This window comes from Danio aesculapii, chromosome 3, assembly GCF_903798145.1.
Source record: "Danio aesculapii chromosome 3, fDanAes4.1, whole genome shotgun sequence".
Classification (NCBI taxonomy): Eukaryota; Metazoa; Chordata; class Actinopteri; order Cypriniformes; family Danionidae; genus Danio; species Danio aesculapii.
In genome coordinates, this window is record NC_079437.1 from 33,577,531 (window position 1) to 33,600,927 (window position 23,397).

Consider the following 23,397-nt stretch of genomic DNA (forward strand, 5'->3'; position numbering starts at 1 on the left):
GCCGTGAGTCATCCCTCTGCCTGATGCCCTGCATGCACACAGTGGGCAGCGGCTGCCCTCTCAGATGAGCTGTCTGGGTAAAGACTTGTGGAGCAGCAGCCTGTGCTCTGCTCTTCCAGCGGATGCCAAGGTCTCAGGGGATCAAACTCCTCTTACGAACTGAGAAACTCAAGGACGAACAGACAGACTGAGTCATTAGCAGTAATTAACGATGCCCTAACTTGGCAAATATGGCATCGGAAGGTGCTGTAATGAGCAGGTCCTTAAAGTAGAGCAGGTGTTAACTGACAAACAACTTGTGTGAGCTGTTCAGCCTGATGTAGGCCTGCTGGGTAATGGACCCTTCTCGAACTACCCCCAACTGCCATATCCAGCAGAATAAAGGACTATTCACAATAAGAAAAATAACTATATTAGTGTCCAAACAAATGGACGATAACATACTTCACATGCTGCTGTTATGCCGTCTGCCGATTTAAAGCTCTCTAGAGTTAGTTCAACTTCAGTTCATGCATCCATGATGTTTAATTAGAGGAAAATATGTCTAATGTTAAACTCAGAGAAAATATACACTTGTGACTCAGGATGTGTTGTTTTCTTGCTTGTTTGACTTTACCAAAACCTTCAAAATTTGATGACATGAACAATGTAAACCCTGGCCCGTGCAGCAATTAAAACCAGTTGCAGTACACAAAACTACATTTTTACTAAACTACAAATAATTATTCAAAGATTTTAAAAGCTGAACAGGATCTAGAAATCACCCTTGTGCTAGGGCTGGATATCACACCAATGTATGACACCACACCTTATCCATAAAACAGTATTGATTTTTATTGACAATGATAGAAAAAAAGTTTGATATCCCATAGTAGTTTCACTTTGGTTTCATTCAAGGCATGTGCTATGAGTGACAGAAGACAACAAACACAAACATATGCGTAAATAGTGCTGTGTCTGCCTGTGGTGGAGAGATTGTGAATGAAATAAATTAATTAATAGTAGTTGTTTGTAAAATTTCTAATAAAAAACAGAACCAGACAATTAGATCATGCTTGGGAAGAGGGGCGTTTCTAGGGTTGAAAGGGATAAGGGGTTTAGCTCCAAAGAATTCATCAAATCTATTCACCAAAACACATTTTATACTGTGAAAACAAATATTAAGCTTCATCAGTAGTTAGAACTATTCAGTTTCACGAAACCGTTTGATTACCACCTCATCAGCTTCAGCTACTCAAAATAATGAATGAATGACTTTAACACTTGCCATGTGACAACAGTCCCACTCCCACTTGCCGGTAGAAACTGGTACTGCTGAACAGCTGACTATTTAAATACCTGACACAAAAGCTGCGTTAAGTGGAATGCATGTGATGTAAGTGGTAATTTTAAGTACTTGGATAACAAAATAAATGTTATACAACCTGTTTTTTTTAAATGCATCATATTCCAAAAGATCAGGGGATTTTGACAATACATCAGGGGCTTAAGCCCCCAAAGCCCGCCCCCACGCAACACCACTGAACCTTTTAACAAATCTTCTTCTTTCTAAGAACGCATTTCTTTGTAAATCTTGCTTTTTTAGGATGCACTCTGTATATAAAATATGATATTGTGCAGTCCCATAATGTGTGTGTATCAGAGAGCTGCTACCAATATGCAAGATAAGCCAATGAAATCTTGCTGAATGTGTTTGTGCACTATTGCATTTGAATTCTGCGACTGCACATTAAGCTCTTATGTAAATAAACAGAGCCCATAGAACTGAGTGAACATTTTACATTAACATATCATCACCATGTAAAACCACCTACAGAAGCAAGTACTAGACTGAAATAGACAAGTTTAAATGTAAAGGAACTATTCAAATGGTTAACTGATGTAAAGTAGAAATGTGCTGCTCGAAATCCGTTTTGCACAAAGTACAACTCCTGGCAAACAGTATAGAAACACCAGTTAGAACTGCAAAGTACAAAGTGATTCCATATAATTTTCCTCAGATTTGTGTGATTCATATTTTTTTCCTCTTTTTGATCTGTAAAACAGTTGTAGTTGACTGCAGTGTTCTTTCTTTATTTTTTTTAAGTGTTTCATTCAGCCAGAGGGTTGGATTGTTGAATGAAAATGTATTTTGTAGTATGTGCACACAATTAAATTTGAATGAACAGAAGCAGAAGCTAGGAGTGGGCGATTCCATACTTTTTGCCTTGGGTTAATGATTATGTATTTATGAATTTAATGATTAATGACCCAATCATTAATAATTATTTGGGTCACTAATAAACAGCTAAACATTTAACCACTGATAAAATGAAAATGACACTTTTTTTTTTCGAAATTGAATCGTAATAGCGATTTGAAATGTTGAGATTAGCTAATCGCAAGAGGCTTCGATATGAAATATGTTTGTATCATTTAATTTTCCCTGTCCAGAGCAAATGCATTAATGCCATCTATTTGTAATAGTCTTACTTGCCAATTGAGTGGGCACAATTGAGTGATGAGTGTCTTGTTAAAAAGTCAACTTAAAGTATTGTCAGTGACAATCTAGTAGCAAAGTACAATTTCTGAGTTGTTTCAGCCATGTTAGAGTGTTCTGTATTTTTATAAATATTATTTTTTGTTTGTATAATAAGCCACACTATCTCCCTAATTTGGGTTCAACTTGTTTACACAAAGCTCATTTTATTTGTGTTTACTGTTTGCTCTAGAGAAAAAGGAGTGTTTCATTTCTGAATACTTAAAACAAAATTGAATAAACGTTTAAGTTAATATCTTTTCAGTTCCTTTTTTAAATAACACTCACTGCATTTTAACAATAACAATTTATGATACAGATTATTGAGCTGATGCTTGACTACAAAATTAAAAACGCAAAAAAAAACAAAAAAAAAAACAATAATTAATTAAAACTTTTTTTTTTAAATATCGCAATTAGATATTTTCCCCAAATCGCACAACCCTATTATGTGGCCAGGTATTAAATATTTATATGCTAATCCAGAAAAATATGTATGCTTATTCAGACACCCAGCTTCGTTCTTCACTAAAAATAAAAACTAAATACAAAAAAAAAGGAAAAAAGAAAAATACAATGATTGAACAAAAAAAACCTCCTGCAACGTAGTAAGAAAAGTCTAATTGAATGGTATATGAAATAGACAGTTAAATGGGTTATAGATGTGCCGTTATCGGCTGACACCATGGTAAATGAATCTGGATCAAAAGTTTAAACTGAGTAGGCAAGTCAGAACAAAACAGTTGGACTGAAACAATAGCAGAAACAACTGAAATATTCCATTTAGATTGTTAAATTACAATAAGTAGCAAGTCTGATCAGTCCGTCAGACTGTCAAAGTCTGTATATGAGTGTATAAATGAGCAAAGTATTGTTAAAGAAAATAAGCTAGAAAGTGAAAGAGAAAGAAACGGACAGAAGAATGCAGAGGTGAGAGGGGGATGGTAGTTTTGTTTGGAAATGTTTTGAGGCCTTTGAGGTTCTCTGCAGCCAAAACCAAGAGACTTGAGCTGACAGGAAACTCAAGCAGGTTTCCACTCTTTCTTTCACACGGTCGCTCCCTGCCTTTAGTGACACAGACACCTACTGCGGCTTTCCATCAAACTCTTTTTCCTCATTCTCATTCCACAAAAACACTCTGTCGGTTTGGCGAAAGCACTTGCATGTGAATTTCTCCAGGTTGTGTGTGTGTGTGCCCCTGTGTGGGGCCTCCTGGGCCTCTCTTGAAAAGAAAAAATGGTCTCTCAGTCCTCAACCATACTGCTTCCTCCAGGAGTCTCTCCAGAGCTTCACGCCTCACAGCTCACCTTCACCTCTCTCAATTATACACACGCTCTTATATGGTGACATCATGCTGAATATAAAATGTTCATCCAACACTCAAGAGAACCTCACTACACTTTTTTTTACAGCAGAGAGGCACAGCAAGCGAGTAATTTGAAGTGAATGTTTGTGGTCAGAATGGTCAACTAGTTGGCAATAAGTGAGGTCAATTACTTCTTTTCATTCTGTGTAGCTTTAATATTTTAGTGGAGTTTCCTTAAAGGACTCAACTTTTCAGAGAATGCTTTAAAGATATATTCTGCTGAGAACTTCATTGCTTTAAGCAATTTTAAGAAATTGATTGTCAGTCTTCAAATCACTTTCTGTTATTAATGCTTGAGTTTCTGTTTTTATAATGAGTAATTATAAAAATGCATTATTCAGTCATTTTACATGCTGAATTATTGTTGCTCATCTAAATGAAGAACTGAGATAAGCATTTATACGTGTAAAAAAACCATTTTTGCCAGTCTAGTTATACACGTCCTTGTTAAAGTGATAGTTCACCCCAACTATCAATTTGAAGATCTTGTTGTTCAAACCCACTAACACATACCTGCAAAAACATGCACTTACTAAATAAAAAATATAGAATAGAATATTGACAGCATAAAATAGCAAGATTCTCTCCAAAGCATCTTACAAATAAATATCCTTACCATAAACTCTGCATCAACAAAATCCAAATTACATTGGAAGTTATTTGAAGCCTGTCAACATCATATAACATGATGTTTATAACAAAAAATATGTATTTATTATGATATTTATTTATTAATAATAAAATAAAATGTACATATTTAAAAAAAAAAGATTAAGTATGAAGTACTGATTCAATAACTTTCTTAAATACTTCATATGTTTTTAGATGAATCAGCATTTTTGAAGAATATCTTGAACAAATGACTTGACAAATACGTTGTTCATAGTTGCTTGTAGCCACTAGTTTTGTATCTAATCACAGTTAATACGTGATCCGTACAGATCACTGATCGGAACACACGTGACCTGCGGATTAATAACTTTTTCAAACTTGTAGGTTAATCTAACATTTAGAATAATGACAGAGAGATCACCTCCCACGTCATCCAAATCATGTGTATGAAAGCATTTTGGCTTGCCTGAAAATATAATGTACCTAAACGCTTTCTTAGGTTATTAATTAAAGGTGTTTTCTGTCACTGCTTGTTTAGCCTGCATTAATGCATTCAGTGCAAGCTGCAAAATGAAACATTAAAAGATTGTGATGAATGATAAATGATAATAATGATTTGCATATATTTATTAATCCTTTGAAGTTCTGCATTGAAATCTGCATTTGATCGAGAGTGATTCAGTTTTTACACATTTAGTTTTAGTTACAAACAATTAAATAACACAGAAGTACTGGGAGAACAGTTTATAAATATAAACACTGATGTTTGTGGTAAATATTAAAAATCATAGTTTAATGGAACTTGACGCTGGTGACTGTTGTAGCAATTACATTGTTTGACCAATAGATGGTGACAAACAACCATCAAAATTGTCACTGAATAGGTTATTAAAAATGATCCACCTATAATGAAACATGGAGTTTTATGTGTGAATTTTGAATCATTAATTTAAAATAAATATATGTTGTACAAGATGTTAGATTTCTATATTTAGCTTTATCAGCAAGAGTAGAAAAGATAATTTTTTGTACTGAATATTTTTCCTTTTTTTCAGCTGGTTCTTTCTTGAATTTTATTTTTATTAAAATTACAGGTTCTAAGTTATCTTTTTTAAAACCAATGTTTTTTGCAGAAATATTTTTGTACAAATGGAGAGAAATTGACATTTGTCTCCTTTTTTGCTGATCGGAAACATGGTCTGATCCGTGACTCAAAAACTATAGTGTGATACGAACCGTGAGATTTGTGATTCGTTACACCACTAGTAGCCACCTACTGGAATAGCAATGAAATTGCAAGCATCTTCATTTGAAGCATCATGTTGCTTGGATCGCTAGTGTAGACCCCTTGATTGTGTCAACTGATCTGTGACAATCTATTTATAACACAGAAATAATAATTCTGGTTTAAAAGACTGAAGCTGTTCCACAACAACAGAGCTCCCTCCTGGACGAACACTGTTTCTACCAATGTGATCATCAAAGGTGTAATAAGCCAATCATGGTCATTCAGAATTAAGATCACATGGGTATTTAAATCAAAACCAATCTTTCACTGATTAATCATGCAGCTCTATTTAGCTCTATCATGGCTGCATTTATCTGTGTGTTGCACATTTGTCAGACTATGGAAAGGGTGTGACAAACACAGACTCTATCTTGGGTTAAGGATTCAGAAGGCAAAAAAAGGTCGAAATCGATCCAGGAGGATTCTGCTACACTATCACCACCAACAAATTCTTTTCTATAAGCAAGCGGTCCATCTCGCTCTTTTTAAGGCAGAAGAAATCTAATCCACATATTGAGCCACCCAGAAGTCGGTCAGCCAAATTCAAGAAGATCTAACAGACAGAAGGAACAGACATTTCCTTATCAGCGGCAGATAATGTGTGTCCTTGGGTAGCGTGGCCCAAGAGGGGATAAAGAAAGATGTGAAACAAAGCAAAAGCAGATTAGATCTAATTAGCAGAACTCGGCGAATGCCTCTAGTGCACTCGGATTAAAGAAAGAGAGATCCTCAGCGTTGACTCATGCAGTGATACAAAGATTTGAGGGATGAAAGTGTGAGAAAAGGACAGAGAAGACTCAATTCTCTGGAGTATTTTGCAATGGAAGGTCCCAGTGAGCATTAAACCAGCATTTCCTCCTGCGTTAATTCTGATGTTTGAGTGTTCCAGCATCAGCAGATGCTCTAATGAGATTTATGACCGTCTATCCCCTCGCATGACATAAGCACCTCTCCCATCTGCCCCACAACAGCCCTGAAAAAGCCCTTTCTGACATCTAAAATTTACTGCCTCATATCTCAGCCCACTCTTAATGAAGGTGCTGTGAGCTGTCCTATATGGGGTGAGGAGTCCCGAAACAAACACATCAGTGCTGCACACCTTCCATCCTCTCCTCTACTGTCCATTCCTGTTATTTATATGGACTCTTAATTCTGCTCCTGAACACTGATTTAACAAAGATCTATTACTGGTCAGACTGCCTTTAAAAAAACTGAAGAGTATAGTAGGAGTGCGTTTAGTTAAATTGTAATGCTTGGGAATGTGTCTCCAAAGTATTGGCTACCCTGCAAACAGCATTTATGTGCCATTTTGATTGCTATATGTATATATATTGATATAGATTAAAATATATATATATATATATATATATATATATATATATATATATATATATATATATATATATATATATATATATATACATATACATATATATACATATACACACACATACATACATACATACATACATACATACATACATACATACATACATACATACATACACACACTTTTTTAAAACCATGATTGTCTACAAAAAAAAAAAGAGCTAAATAAAATAACATTTAAAATTATAACTGTTTTAATTGTTAACAATATATTTAAAAATATATACTTTATGTTTTTTCCATGTGGATATTACACATTTTATTTTACTAGTTTAACTATTTAACTTCATAATTATTTTATAATGAAAAAAGTGAAAAAAATAAAACAAACCATATGACGTTAACAAACAAAATGAAGTAAAATTATATGAAATAATATCTAAAAACAAGAAAAAGTAATTACTCATTTAAAGTCTCTAATTTAGGTCAAATAATTAATTTAAATACTGCATAATTTGAGGTATAAAGGCAATGTTACTAAGACAGAATTCTCTTGATGTACACTGTAAAAGATATAGTGTTTCACACAATTCATTAATGTATTCCAAAACAGAGCGTTTTGGAAAAGCTAAAGAGGCTGTTTTTATTTTAAAATGCTGCTGCTTCGTCTTCGTGTGGATGGGCAAAACGGAAACATCTGAAAACGAAGGCGTGACTGCAGACATTCACATCTCTGATTGGGGCTTTTTTCTCAATATTAAGTAGCCTACACAAAGTTCAGTCTTGCATCATTTCTTTAAGTTCAGACTTCACAAGTTTGATATTGAAAACAAACTCCAGAGGACATGTCAGGTAAATCTTCAAAACTTTATAAGGTCATTCACATCACCCTGGCTACGTTGTTTCACTATCTTAACAATAAAATGAAAACATGATATAAGGAACTGCTATTTTTATTTTGATTTTAACTTAACAGACACTAAAAACGTTAAGGCATCATGTATCTACATATTTATATGACCGTCATCTTCACTGTATGCATATTTATAACAAAACGGAGCCTATAACAGAACTGCCTCCTTTAATTTTCTTTGAAAAATACGAACCATACCCTGTCCCTGTCTGTTTGTCAAATATCAGTTTCAATAATCAATAATGGCCATTATAAAAGTATAACGTACAATAGGTATATACAATATAGCCAAACAATCAATCAAATAAGCAGAATCAGTGTACACGGTTACTTAAATTAATATATTAACTTATCTTTGTGCTTAGTCAAAACGCGTCACCTGAGAACAAGTAATACATTCAAAAGACCAAAGAGTCGTTAGAAATAGACGAGATGAATTAAAATAACACATTTAACAGCTAGAGTAAGATGAAATCCAGCGGAAAATCTGTGAACTGTCCGGCCCTCTCATCTGGGGAGGTCCCACAGAGCACCTGCTGACTGTCTGGAGATCAGACGTGCGCATACTCTGCAGCGCATGTCAGAGAGTGTGTGTGTGGTCATGTGATGTGTGTTTTCAGCAGTATCGTGCGGACGGAGAGCTGTTCAGAAACGCTAGGTGAAACTCCAGTGTGTACGCGGATCATTTTCATTCTAAAACGCCATTTTAAAATTAAAATGTATAGGTGTAAACGGGCCCTACGTTAACTTAACAAATTTAAGTGGATTGAACATTAAAAAATGTTGTTGTCCCCCAAAAAAAACAAGAATCTCAAGCTGTTATTTCAGCTCATTTTAAATAAGTAGTTTGAACAAGAAACAAAATCATATTAACACTGTTAGAAGACAAATCAACCTATCGCAAAAACTAAAGAAAAGGACTAAAAGCCAAGAGTATCCATTATCAAAGAAACATCCAATAGCATTTTAGAGTCTAAACAGATTTCTATAATAAACAAACAGTGAACAAATGATATTCAGTGTTTCATACTAAGCACCTTATATGCAAATAATTAATTAAACAAGTATAATCCTGAGGCCAGTTACAACTACTCAATACCATTCAAATGTTTTAAAGCACAAGTATTTGAATAATCCCTCAGCAATTTCCACACGTGGTCAGTTTGTCTCTGTTGTGCCAGTCATTCAATTTGCCCACATAAATAACTCCTCAGCATCTGATCAAACGCACTGTATTCGCACATGAAATAAAATTGTATTAAGACAGACTTTTCATCTCTTCTGTACTGTGATCGCGTGATCAAGAAGCAACTTAAGTAATGTTTAAAATGCATGTGAAACATTTCTTTACGCTTAAAAAGTAAAACTTCAAGCCTTAATAATGCAAAAAGAATCATAACTGACCTTTGGTTTTCTGTTCAGCAGCCTGTAAATAAAGAGCAGAAGTAGACTGAGAGGTGAACAATTTCACATATAAATGCTTTATAACAACAACAGAGTATCTACTGGAACAACAAAAACCACTAGTGGACCGCATATCTCTGAATATATTAGATTATTATAATGAATATCTGCTTCATGTTCAAAATTATCCCACACAGAGATGCTGTTGAACCCAAACACCAGCAGTGCTTTTGTAAACTCATAAAGCGTGTTTTTTTCTTTTTAGATTTATTTATTTTTATTTTTAACAACTTAAAATGCAATAAGATTAAATATAAAACCAATAAGTAACACTCTCTTCATTAAACACTCAATTCCAAGAGCACCACACCTAAAAATGGTCAACAGTGTAAAATATAGCAAAAACATAGAGATGGAACCAAGGGGGTAGATTTGATTTTGATATTGGTGGGGACAAACTTTCTTTTAGGGTGATGATCATGATTAAAGTGCACATATAAAAGTCTTTATTTATATGAAGAAATGTTCATTCATTCATTTTCGGCTTAGTCCCTTTATTAATCTGGAGTCGCCACAGCGGAAGGAACCGCTAACTTATCCACTTATCCTAACTTATCACTGGGAAACACCCACACACACTCATGCACACACATACATTATGGACAATTTTGCCTACCCAATTCACCTGTACCACATGTTTTTGGACTTGTGGGGGAAACCGGAGCACCCGGAGGAAACCCACGCTAACACGGGGAGAACATGCAAACTCCACACAGAAACGCCAACTGACCCAGCCGAGGCTCGAACCAGTGACCTTGTTGCTGTGAGGTGAAAGTGCTACCCACTGCATGAAGAAATGCATCTTATAAAACTTATTTATTTGATTTGTTTACTTAAATTTCAATTTAGTTTTAATTTCACAAAGAAACAGCAATAGTCTAATAAAATGACACCTTTTCATTTACTTTAAAATGTCTTTGATCACATTTGCTAAAAATAATTATGAAAAATCAAATTATGACATCAAAATCGGGAATCAAATTAAATCGTGAGTTGAGTAAATCATTACATCCCTACAATTACACCAAGTAAAAGTCTTCACAGAAAATATTCATAAAGCGTGAAGACGACTATCATACCAACTCATCCAAGCCTATTCTATACATTCAAAAAAACAAACTAAAAACATTAGGGGTGTAATGGATCCCATTCGGAATAACATCACACTGTTTGGCATGCTAGTCACTTGCGGGCCATGGATTAATATCTTTTTTAATTCTTGTAGATTTATTACTTGTAGACATTTTGGCTTTCCTATAAAATACAGCCTAATAATGATGACGGAAGAAGTTGTGGTGACTTAAATGCTTTCTTAGCTTATTAAAGGTGTTTTCTGTCACTACTTGTTCAGCCTGCATTAATATTATCCATGTAAAGCTGCACAGTTAATCACTAAACGTTGGGAATCTTAATTCAAACATCTATGTAACCAATATTATTAAAAGTCATGATTTGCATACTGTATGTTTATTAATCATTCAAATCTGTTTTTAAATTATTCATTGAAAATAAGGCCCAAAACAATGATGTGTTGTCGTACAAGATTATGTTAAATCAATACATTTAGCATTTTCAGCAAGCTCATTGTTAACAGAACCGAATATATTTTAAATATTAAAATTACAGGTTCAAGATTATGTTTGTTAAAACCTAAAGTTTCTTGCAGAAAGCAAATTACATCTATCTTCTCCCCTTTTTGCTGATCCGAAAAATGGTCTGATGGTCTGATCCATTAGATTTGTGATGAATTACTCTAAAAAAAAACTACACTACACTAAAAAAACATACAAAAAATTTATAAGGGAAAAGTACAAATATAGACACAAAAATACAATTAGTAGTGTTCAGAGTAAATGTTTTGGAAAAAAAGAAGTTGCACTTTTCACTTAGTCATCATCCTTCAAACATGAAATATCAAATAAAAGCTTATATTTTTAAAACATAAGCATACACTTTCCAAATGTACTTCACACACTGCAATCATTGCTTGCTTTTTCTACGTCCTCTAAAAAACAAGTCTCTTATGTGAAAGAAAATTCACATCTCAGACCTCAAAATGCATCTGAACAGAAAAGGCCATTTAGGATTAGCAATGTATTCTATGTTATTGCCCTTTATTATCACTGGTGTAGTGTCAACACTGCTAATGATCTGCATTCAAAATCACAATTGCTTGAATTGAAAATTAAAAAAAATAAATAAATCATGGCAAAGCATTACTTTTAAGCTAATTTACTGACTTGATAGCTCCACAATGACATTTAACGCTTCACAGACAGACACTAAACAGGTTGTCTCCAGCTTGGTACCTGTGGTTTAAACTGGTAAAGATGTCTCGGAAGCTTATGACAGACTCAGTAAGGTGTCCGTTAAGCGGCTTTTATATGGAGGACACCAGCAAACGATTCTATGTGAAAGCTTATGGGTTAAAGAAAAGAAAGGTATACCTTTTTCTGAGCAGCTTCCTTCTTTTTCTTTTCTTCTTGCTTTTTCTTTTTCTTTTCTTCCATCAAATGGTTCTCCTCTTGTGTGATGTGTTTTGTCCCAAGGCTGCGAAAGGAAGATCAGCTGTGTGTTACTTTGGTTCCTTTAAAGTTTAAACAAATATTCAGTTAAAGTCAGAATTATTAGCCCCCTTTTGAATTTCTTTTTCTCTTTTAAATATTTCCCAAATGATATTTAACAGAGCAAGGAAATTTTCACAGTATATGTTTGATAATATTTTTTCTTCTGGAGAAAGTCTTATTTGTTTTATTTCGGCTAGAATAAAAGCAGCTTTTAATTTTTTAGAAAATGTTTTAAGGTCAAAATTATTAGCCCCTTTAAACTATATATTTTTGATCTACAGTCTACAGAACAAACCATCATTATACAATGTCTTGCCTAATTACCCTACCCTGCCTAATTAACCTAATTAACCTAGTGAAGCCTTTAAATGTCACTTTAAGCTGTATAGAAGTGTCTTGAAAAATATCTAGTAAAATATTATTTACTCTCATCATGGCAAAGATAAAAGATCAGTTATTAGAGACGAGTTATTAAAACTATTGTGTTTAGAAATGTGTTGAAGAAATCTTCTCTCCGTTAAACAGAAATTGGGAAAAAAAACAAAAAGGGGGCTGATAATTCTGACTTCTACTGTATGTACTGTTGATAGAGGAACTCCAAAACACATATAATTCCTTATAAAGCTCCATTTTTATTACGATGAAACATGATGGAATTATGCATTAACTTAACTTTTCTAGCCATAAAAAATACAAATGCTTTTATTTTAATACATTTCAAATGTATATCTTGCAATTTTCAAGCTGAATTTTCAGCAGTCATAAGTTGAGTGACATGACTGATCATGTGCAATACACTTATTATTACCAATTTTAAAGCACTTTTCTTTAATTATGCTTCTTAGAATTGTTTGATATGTAGAAAGCTTTAAGAACCATAATTTACTCTGAAGTAGAAATATGTCTTTTAAATGTCTTTAAAGTAATTTGATCAATTTAAGGCATCCTTATTGAATAATAAAATTTTAACAATAAAAAGAACACTACATATTTTTGTCAATGAAGAAAGGAAACTTGTAATCAACTTAGTGTTGCTTTTCAGACTAAAACAAAGTCTGCTTTCCCACCAATAACAGAGGCCGAGCAGCAAAAGTTAAAACACATGAACAAAGGACATGCTCTCCCCTACTAGACTAAACAATGCAAAAGATACAGTGGCCAAATGATTTCAACTAGACTTGAATACACACAGGAAAACGGAACCAAGTTGAACGTTCTGGTCTCATCTGTGAGTAAAGTTCAGTGATCTAAGAGTTGGCCTGGATGTCTGTGCTAAATAAACAATAACCAGAAAAGAATGTTAACAAGAAATTCATAGGGGGAAAAAAGATGTGCTAGAAATTCAGAGGGACCTCCTTTTTTTAGGAATGAAAACACTGACTTTGAACTTTGTTCCTATATGCCACCTGTTTTCAGTCAACTCTGCCTGAGTGGATGAATCAGAGATAAACAAATCTGACGTGAACCAGATGCACCAAAGCTAGATTGATGGAAGCCATGTTGAGAAATCATTAATTACTATTTTAAACTAATGCATTAACACCATACTGATGGTCAGCTGATATTGACTGATAGATACATACATACCATTACATTTTTTATTTATATCTGAAACAGTCTCTGAGTATAACTTTTGCACTTATTTGATCAAAATACAAAAACAAGATCATTTTTAAAGTTCAATGTGTTTTCCATTTTAATATATTTGTTTTCAATGCATTTTTTTTTCAATGTTAGTTATTCCTGTGATAGAATTTATAAATGTTATAAAAGTATAACTATTGTGTTGTTGTCATTTTTATTCATATATTGAATTTGAATATTTTTATTCAAATATTGTTGTATATATTTGTGATGATCTGTTATCCCTTTAACGGCCTGCTCTACCAAATGGTTATCCATATTTTGACTGGTTTAAATAATGCCTACTAAAGTCAATTAAACAATAACAGTTTACACTACACAGCATTGGTGGTTTACAAAATAATAATAATAATAATAAAACAAACATAATCCTGTCGCACTACTACACTTGATTTTGATTTTATTAACAAAAAATTTAAAATAAAAATAAATAAACAAGAAAACATGCTAAATGAGATTCTGAAATATTTTATGGCATATTCAAAAAATAAAGATGATTTAGTATTCAAAAAGGTTTTATTTTGATTATGTTTTAAATAAATTGGTCTTACACTTCGTATTTTTCTATTTCATAGTACATGTATTAATTTCAGTACATTTACCATAAATCAACATATCAACCATTTGGCAGAGGCTGATATTTTAGAAATTATGGGATGTGTTGAAAAAAATTTTGCGTGTTAACTAGCAATATTAGGAGTTAAGAAATGCAATTCAAAAACTTTTTTCTTGGAGGGGCAGTTAAAGGATTATTTTACTTTCAGTTATTTTAGAATTTAGGTAGCACTTCTTGAAAATGGGAAATATTTTGTTTTATATTCTAGCTGTGTGATATTGATGAAAAATGTGATATGCAATTGCATACTAAATACTGCAATATTCAATCTAACATTTGTTTTATTTGTATTTGTATTATATAACCAACGTTTCACATTAATTCATACAAAAGAACAGCTAAATTCAAAACAGCTAAATTCAGAACAGCTAAATTCAAAAAACTGGCAGCTACGGTTACCAGAATTTTATAGTTAAAAACATGGTAGTCAACTTTTTTAAAAATTCTTTATGTTTAGGGTAAAGTAACGTATATAATTCATTTATAGCGATATGAATCATTTAGGCCTGTCACAATATGAAATTTCTGTTGTACGATATATTGCACTAAAATATATTGCTTTGAACAATAATATTGTCATTTTAAGACTGCTTTATGACACTCATTATATAATGCCAGAATAACATAATATCATCATAATGCAAGTACATATTTCCAAAGAACACATTATATTTTATTCTTAAAAATGTTTCATTTATTTGTCATTTTAACAACTTAATAACTAGACAGAATGTGGAAAAGTATATCCTAAATAAATAATAATAAACATCAACAAAAAAAAGTGCACAGTAAAAAATAACAGAGGCTGCATTATCTGCTACCAGATCTATTTTCAGTGCCAGGCACCCACATCAAAATATACTATAGTAATTTATAGTAAATACTACAGTGTTTTTTAACCGTATGGACATAGATGCCTCAATAGTCATAGAGAGGTTGCACAATCAGCTAAAATGCTGCTAGAATTTTTTTTTATATATGGGCGATATACATTGCATCACCAAAAATGATTGAGGTCATCTCCATGTGCTGTGAGTTAAGTCGATATATTGGTTATTGTGACAGGCCTAGCATCATTGTTTCTAAGTACAATCATCTATACACTGTACATTTGTCATACAGGCAAACACAACCACAATCATGTGGGGATGAAAAAGTCATAAACAAGTTCCCCACAAGAAGTTCCTCAGTGTCATTTACACAACAACTAAAAACCAGCATGTTAAAACACATAGAATTAAAGAATTAAAGCAATGCCATGAACATTATTTATCAACATCAGATGAACATAAAACTCTGATGTACATCACTGATGAGGAAAAACTAAAAAAAGAACCATATTAATGTTAAAAGTGAAGTGTCATGCAGGGAAAGCCATTTTACGGTCCATTCAATTTATATATTAAGCAATTGTACTGTTAGCCAGGTTACATATTTTAACTGTAGCATTTTTATAGTTTGCATTGAACTATTTTTTACTGTATATGTTCTAATATATTAGATGCTCAATTTGAAGCATTAAAATTCAGATTTATTGATTTATTTTAGATTTCAGCCCATCATTGTGTCTATTTAGTTGTGTGTAAATGTTCATACAAATATATTTAATCAGTTTTTTAAATTAATTGCAGTACTTTTACTGACTAATATAAAAATGTTCTTATGATTTACTTACAATACAGTTTGTAAAATAATAATTTCTGTCTTTTAATAGATATGTGGTAGATATATTATTTAAGAGACTTGCTTTGTTTAGCAAATAAAGGGATCTAATAGGATTTCCATTGTAAACATTAAAAGTTAAAATCGTATGACTTTTTATTTAACATATTAAGTTTTTAGTTACAATACACCCAAAGCCACTCCACATAAATCTGCAGATTTTTACAATATTCTGCCCAGAAATAGCAAAAAACATCTGCAGATTCTGTCTGGACCTGTATTGGTAATGAGCTTAAACACAACACATCAGCAGTATCCTACATATTTCATATGAACCAGTTGTTTGAATAACCTTTGATGATCAAGGGAAGAATAAATACGTAACAATACTCATCCCACAACATAACTGTCTTCACTCCTATTCTATAAAAAAAAATCTGTATTTATAAATGATTCACTCCAAGTCTCAGTCAGTGTGACGTATAGAGTAGGAAACAGCGGTAGGTGGAGGAAGGGAGTGAGCTATAGAGACGGTGAAGATGCGCTGGTGAAAGGAGGAGGGGAGATGGGGCAATTGACGCAAAAGACGCTCACTGGGCACAGAGCCAAAAAATGTCAGCGCCGCAAGACAAACAAGAGAGCCGAGAGCCCTGGGGAACCTGCTGGCTATAGCAACAGCAGCCTACAGAGCTAGAAATCTGCAGCGCCTCCATCCAACACAACCATGCGTTAGAAACCCATAACTTCCGAACCATTTGAGAAGAACAGACGTGACATGCCAGTAAACCCCTGGATAACACGAAAATCTCCTTTAGTCACCCAGCCGCACTCAACAAATAACAGACAAAAGACGTGGCAGGAGAGCCTTTAGAGTCTGATTTTATTTCTGCAGGCGACTACACAGTGCGCTGCGAAATCCTGTTTTATGAGTTCCAGATGTTACGCAGGCACCTTTTTTAATTTATCTGAAGGAACCTTCCTACCAGTCTCTGAGAGCCAATGAACAACAGCAAAAGGTGATTTTCATATGTTGGGTTCATGGTGGGGAAAACGGCAGCTAAAAATAGCTTTTTGGCAGATTGACTCGCTGTCATAGCAGTCTCATGACTTTCATCTTCCTGCAAAGTCACTAATGAAAGCACTCTCACAAGCTCTGCTGACAATTTATTGCCCTAATAGATCACACAAATGCCTTCCATAAAGACCCCTGTCATTATACTCAAATCACGTTGGTCTTTCAGCGATTGCACATTTGTCTCAATAAAATGCAAAACATCCAACAGTTCAGCACGCTAATGGACTTAGCATAAGAGGAAACTCATGTAAGGGGGGGCTAAATTGAGAGTGATCAGTTTTGAGGTTATTAGTGATGCATCAAGGGAGAAAAAGTTGTCAAGTGAATTTTAGCAAGATTAGAAGAAACCCTGTAATCAGCAGTGGCTTTTAACTTTTAACTTTCAACTATACGCTGGACCTGTGAGAGGTTAAAAGGAAAGTTCACCAAAAACACTCACATCCATGACATTTTATGGCACACACACACAAAAAGATATTTTATTATACTTTTTGAAGACTAAATGAAAGCAAGCGGGGCCCAAATTGAAACTGTCCTTTTAAGGCTGAAAGAGACCACAGATGTGTCAATGAAATGCCCACAACACATTCTCTGACCATCTAATGCGTAAAGCCTGTGTCCAATACTTGACACTGATATACAATAGAGCTGGGCCGACAAATGATATTATATCGAATCGCAATAAAATTTAGGTCAATAACAATTATAAACTCTGGACTTTTTTTACTCTATATTGATCTAAAAGCCAATCACACAGCAGAAATATGCATCAATAGAAATCTAAATGTGTGTTGAAATTAGAGATGTAGTGAATTTTCAGATACCGAAAATTTATCTGCCGAAAATATGTTATGCAATTTAATGTACCTTCCAAAATTTGTGTTGCTTCAGTCTTTGTTGGGGTACTCTTAAATCTGGAAGCATTAACAACTTTTATCAAAATATATATTGTCATTGTTCAATATGGAAAGTAATTATCGCGATTCCATTTTTGCCATATCGCCCAGCCCTAATACACAACATATTTGGCAAAAAATTCAATCATTTTATTCATCAAGTATTTACTCACTTAAAAATAAAAGTCACTGTCGACGCCAATAGCCTAGTGGTTAAGTGCGCTGAAATAGCACCAAGGTGCTTACAGCGACCAGAGTTCAATGCCCGGCTCTAGGTCCCTTGCCGATCCCTCCCCTTTCTCTGCTCCCCATGATTTCCTGTCAATTCTCTACACTGTTCTATCCATTAAAGGTTAACAACTCCTAAAAATAATTATATAAAAAAAAATAATAATAATAATAATAAAAGTCATCCATCCTTTCACATCCATTAATATTTTTCAATTCATATAGGTTTTATATATGTAGTGAAAAAGCATTCTTCATATAAAACAAGGTTCATTTAACCAAGAAAATGGTTCCATTAAGACCTAATTAATGATGGTTTGTTTTAGGAACTAAATCTTTAGGAACCAAAAAATGCATTTCGATCAAATGCGACAGTAAAGCCTTTAAACAAACAAGAAAAAAACAAGTAAACACTGTTTTTAACCTTCTGCTCATTAATGAACCTTTCCACATTAATCTAAAAAATAATAAGGGAAGATAGGTCATGCTTCTTTAGCCAAAAATCTGAATGATCTCAATAAGGATCACATGACACTGAAGACACCGCAAATTCAGCTTTGCCAACAGAGTAATAAAAGTTCTTTTAAACTATAATATTACAAACATTAACATTTAATATCATTAATATCATCACTGCATGGGCATTAATTTTGTTTAAATAACTGCAGCCTTGGCAGCATAAAAGATTTATTTCAAAATCATAAAAATGCATCTGCCTCTGAAAATCAATAGTAACTACTGTTGGAATGATGACTTTTACAATGATTGCAAAGTTTAAACACATTTCAACAGTTCAAGGAGACTGTCATGAGAGCTTATTCAGAATAATATTTATCTGTGCCAATCTATTATTGTTGGATAATTTTTTTTCTCAGATTTACCCACCCTTAAACACCACAAACTGTGGCTAGCTTTACATGTCAAAGTGTTTCTTCCTGTCTAAGTGGGCGGCTCCTGGCCAAAATAAGCCACAAATACTTCAAATACCACAAACATGAATGTTGCAGATAGACGATCAAATTACTGCGAGACTTTAAGCAACTCTCAAACGCTCCATGAGCCAATAGAGATAAAGTTTCCATTTCCCACCCGTGTGTGTTATTAAAATGTATGAAGTTAAGACATCCCGACAGGCTTGATTGACAAGAAAGTCTATGCTCTTACACTGCAACTGAGGACTACCATTTTGAATGCAAACTTGCAGGTGAAATGTGGCAACCTGCAAATAAAACATGCCTTTCTAAAAGGTTAATGAATTCAGAGAACTGCTACACTGTGTCTCAGAACGATGAACTTGCCCTTGAAAGACTCATCTGAACGGCCCTCTAGCTTGTGGTTTTCAACCAATCCTACAAGAATGTAATGCCTATGCCAAAAACACATCCTAAAGGTTCAAAACACTACCCTCCTTAAATCAGACCTGCAAGAATGGAGAAGAAAACAGAACAGAAAACAGAATTCTGGAGACTACCTGTAGAGAAACAAGAGACTATCATTTCTGTAACTTTAGATTAGGAAAAAGAAACATCCCTGAATCTTTATTTTCCATAATTAAAATCTTTTCCAGTAAGCGTCAGATAGACAGACACAAAGCACAATCTTCAGTGCAGATTAGCATAAACAAAATGATTGTGCTATCCATGAATTTGATTGTAGATATTAAACTTGACAAGACATGAAGGTTATCAAAAACCTCTGTGCAAATAAAAAAATAATAACAAAAAAAAATAAATTATTGGCATTGATTATTCTATAAACAAAATTTATCTACGAAAGACCGGGGAAAAAACGATAATTTTAATTTTTTTTAAATTCTGGTTAGTTTGTCACACCATAAACACAAAAAACAGATTTTTATTCAAATGTAGTTTAGGGAGCCTAAAAATGTACTTCTATAGCATCAGTAGCTATGTTTCTATCCAAAGATGCGAATTAAATTTATGTGCAAAACAGGAATATCAGCAATAAAAGATGTGCGAATAAAGCAGCGTTTCCATCCAACGAGTCAAAGAGAACAAAATCGACACTTCTTGATCAACTAAAATCGATAAAAGTGTTTCCATCATAGTTTATGCGCATCTTTTCTTTTCGAATAAAATATTCTACTCAGTAATGTGCATACATTTTTTTGTGCATTTTCAAAACTTTTGTGCATGATTGCATTTTCATCACTTTTTTTTATGTGCAAATACAAAATGTGTCCAAAAATAGGTGGATGCAAACATAGCTAGTGTGAAAACCACTTTTTGTTTTTTCCAGGCAAGCTTGTCTGTATACTTAGAAAAAAAGATGAACCATTAGTTATATATAAATAAATAAATAAATAAATAAATAAAAACTAAAAATAGTTTCAAGATGATTTATAAAGAATGTAAAACCTGATAAGAGATTCATTTAGCAAAACATGTCAACAGTGAATGTTTCCTTAAGCGTAGACTGATACTGCTGTAGGAAGCTCAGATGGGATCCTGTGGATTGTGGATTTAAATACAGATCCAGAAGTGACTCTTACATGTGCCAACAGTGCAATGAGGTATATCACCAACAAGTGCAGAAAGCAGCAACAAACTTGCAAATGTAAAATGTGTTTACCAGAAAAATGAAATGCACATGCACAAAAGGAAAAGAAAAGAACAGTTGTTTGCAGGATATAGGCAAAGAGATAAACACGTGCAAGCTATTGCTGCCTTCAAAGCAATTTGATCAATTGTGGCACAGTGGTACTTGAACAATACTTAACACTTTTACAACTGTGGTATTTGGACAGAAGTCAAATTTTATTCATATTACAGTTATTCTATTTTTAAGGTTTCGTCTTTTAAAAAAAAAACTAGTCTATCCTAACATTGACCTGAGGGATGCAATTTGTGGTTTGATCTGTGGTTATTATGGTCTTGCTCAAAATGCCACAATCACAGTACAGGAACTTTCACACAGGAATCACACACCAGGCTTGATCATTTCACTAGCTATAAATGACCAAACGTGAAGCCGCACGGTGCAAATCCCTAGCCACAGTAATGCTGGTGAGGCTTCGTAAGAACAAGCTGAGAGGGGCAATGTGACCTAAGCTTTATGGTAATCTGAGCATTAAGTGGCCTCTTTTTGTCTGACCCTTTTTCACTCTTGGAGAACACACAGCCCTTTTCAAAGGTCTACCTCTGACAGGGGCCCCCTGACCCTGGGAGGGGAGCAGAAACTCTCCTTGCCAAATTAGCAACTGCACCATATGAACAGTCATGGGGACGTTTGACATTGGTGCTGTCCTCAGACGGAAAGCACGTTAGCGGGATCCTGCACTGAGGGGAAATCGTACTGTCCCCCTATGTACATTTGGGTGCACAATATTGATGAATATATCAGACGGTGGACATTCAATAATAAACACACTAGAAAAAAAGTACATAAACACTGACATGTATTCTCTGACAGCTTAAACTGTTCGAATTATGTTTATTGCGAATTTCGTAGTAATAACAACAACATGACGTAGTAACTGACGTTTCGATGGAAACTTACATATTTCTCTCAGACACGTTATAACAATTAAACGGTAGGTTTATTTCATTTGATAAGCCTGAATCCTGCCGTCAATATCGAAACGACAGAGCCTCAAACGCACAGTGAAGGAAGACGCGTTGGCCAGACATATAAGGGTTATTTCTAATCCAAATACCCATAAATATCCCAACCACAGCAGTTCTTTCTTTATAAATTAACCGCCCGGGGTTTGTCGTTAAAGCAGTAGGATAGTACAACGTTTGCGCGATTCTCCACAACAACATAATCTCAAACACCAGCGAGATGCCTTCAGAACAACATTTTGAGCATCAAAAAGATGTGACGGGACTCCCAACAAACACTGGACACATGTATTTACACAACACTCAATTCGAGAGCCAAACTCTAGCGTTAACTAAACGCAATAGGCAAAATCACAACATTGGTCACATTGCCAAACATTGAATCTTAAGCAGGAATTTGATCCGATGGAGAAGGTGCTTATCCCGCATATCTGTTTAGAAAACGGGCCAATGTTGATATACGGGGGAGTAAACATTTGCACACGTAAGCTATTTCCAGCCACCAAAACAAAAAGAGCGCACGTTGTTAAAGATCCTGAGCGTATGCCTGCTTTTGGTGGTGTCTCTAATTCTGGGTTCAATGTCACTGGCTGTCAGAAACAAAAAAAAAAGGCTCAAAAGTAAATCCTAAAATGACGCATTGGCACTGTAAACAGAAATCAGCACACCCCGCCCACGTAAACATTATAATATTGAAAAAAAGCCTTATCTTACCTTTATTTCGTATAAGGAGCAACTGCAGTTTGCTGTTCAGATGGAATGCACGAGCTGCATGGTGAAGGAGGATGTTGTCGATACCCGTACTGACAGATCAGATATATTCAGTCGCAGTCAGACTCTCTCGCTCTTGCAGTGAACTGCAATGGCGAGCCTGACTTTCCAGTTGAGGAATTCAGCTCTTATTATGCAGTGGAATTTATCCAGAGGGGAAAGAAACAATCTCTAAAAACAATGCCAGTGCAAACAGTGAAAAGGACATTAAATGACAATTCTGCACGTCAGCGAGCAAGCTTAAGGTTGATCAAGTGTAACATTTCGGCGATTTTTAGAAGCAGCTTCACGCGCGCACCCTTACAGACGCGCGCGCACTGGCAGTTTGAGCTTTTGTATGCTTTTGGATGTATATAAAGTGCGTAAAGGGAAATCTTTCAGCATGCCTTTCAGCTCGATAATACGTATGTAAACGAGTCCACACGAATAAATGTCCCAATGCTCGGAAATTCCAATGCATCCATTTGAAACGATTCTGCACTGACGTGAAGCGTTCACTGGGATTTCGTTTGTGGCGCTCCAGCAGCCATTTTGTTGAAACTGACAACAGCGGCTCAAGTCTCGGCAGAGTAAAACAGGAAGTGCCCCCATTCCCCAGCGACAAGTCACGTGACGTCAACTCACAAACAATCCAACCCCTCCGTTAAAATATATCGCTCCACCTTCACTGTTGCTATGAGAACGGGGTCGAGGAACCACCTCCATCCACCAACAACACTGGCTGACGTGCAGCATCAGCTATCACTGGTGTGTCTCTCGTCCTATTAATCAATAACAAGGCTTCCTCAGCAGTGCTTTAAAATGTATAAATCAAAGCGGTTCTAGAGAGATCTTACATCCGTTTTAGTCGCGGAATTTAACGTC

General features: G+C 34.5%; 1 protein-coding gene across 5 annotated transcripts in view; it reads right to left on the reverse strand.

Moving 5' to 3' along the window:
- The window catches only part of tnrc6c1 (trinucleotide repeat containing adaptor 6C1), an 80,850-nt gene extending 57,759 nt beyond the window's left edge, over positions 1-23,091 (reverse strand). For 3 of the 5 annotated variants that reach the window (XM_056453787.1, XM_056453786.1, XM_056453785.1), the window contains exons 1-3: positions 22,477-23,090; positions 11,938-12,040; positions 9,431-9,452 (exon numbers count right to left, since the gene is read on the reverse strand). In XM_056453787.1, coding sequence (XP_056309762.1) covers positions 9,431-9,452; positions 11,938-12,000 — 85 coding nt within the window. In that variant the 5' untranslated portion in view covers positions 12,001-12,040; positions 22,477-23,090. Of the gene's footprint in view, positions 1-9,430; positions 9,453-11,937; positions 12,041-22,476 lie in introns of all 5 variants that reach the window. The other 2 variants (XM_056453784.1, XM_056453783.1) reach the window with 1 other exon arrangement.
- Between the last annotated feature and the right edge of the window lie 306 nt (positions 23,092-23,397).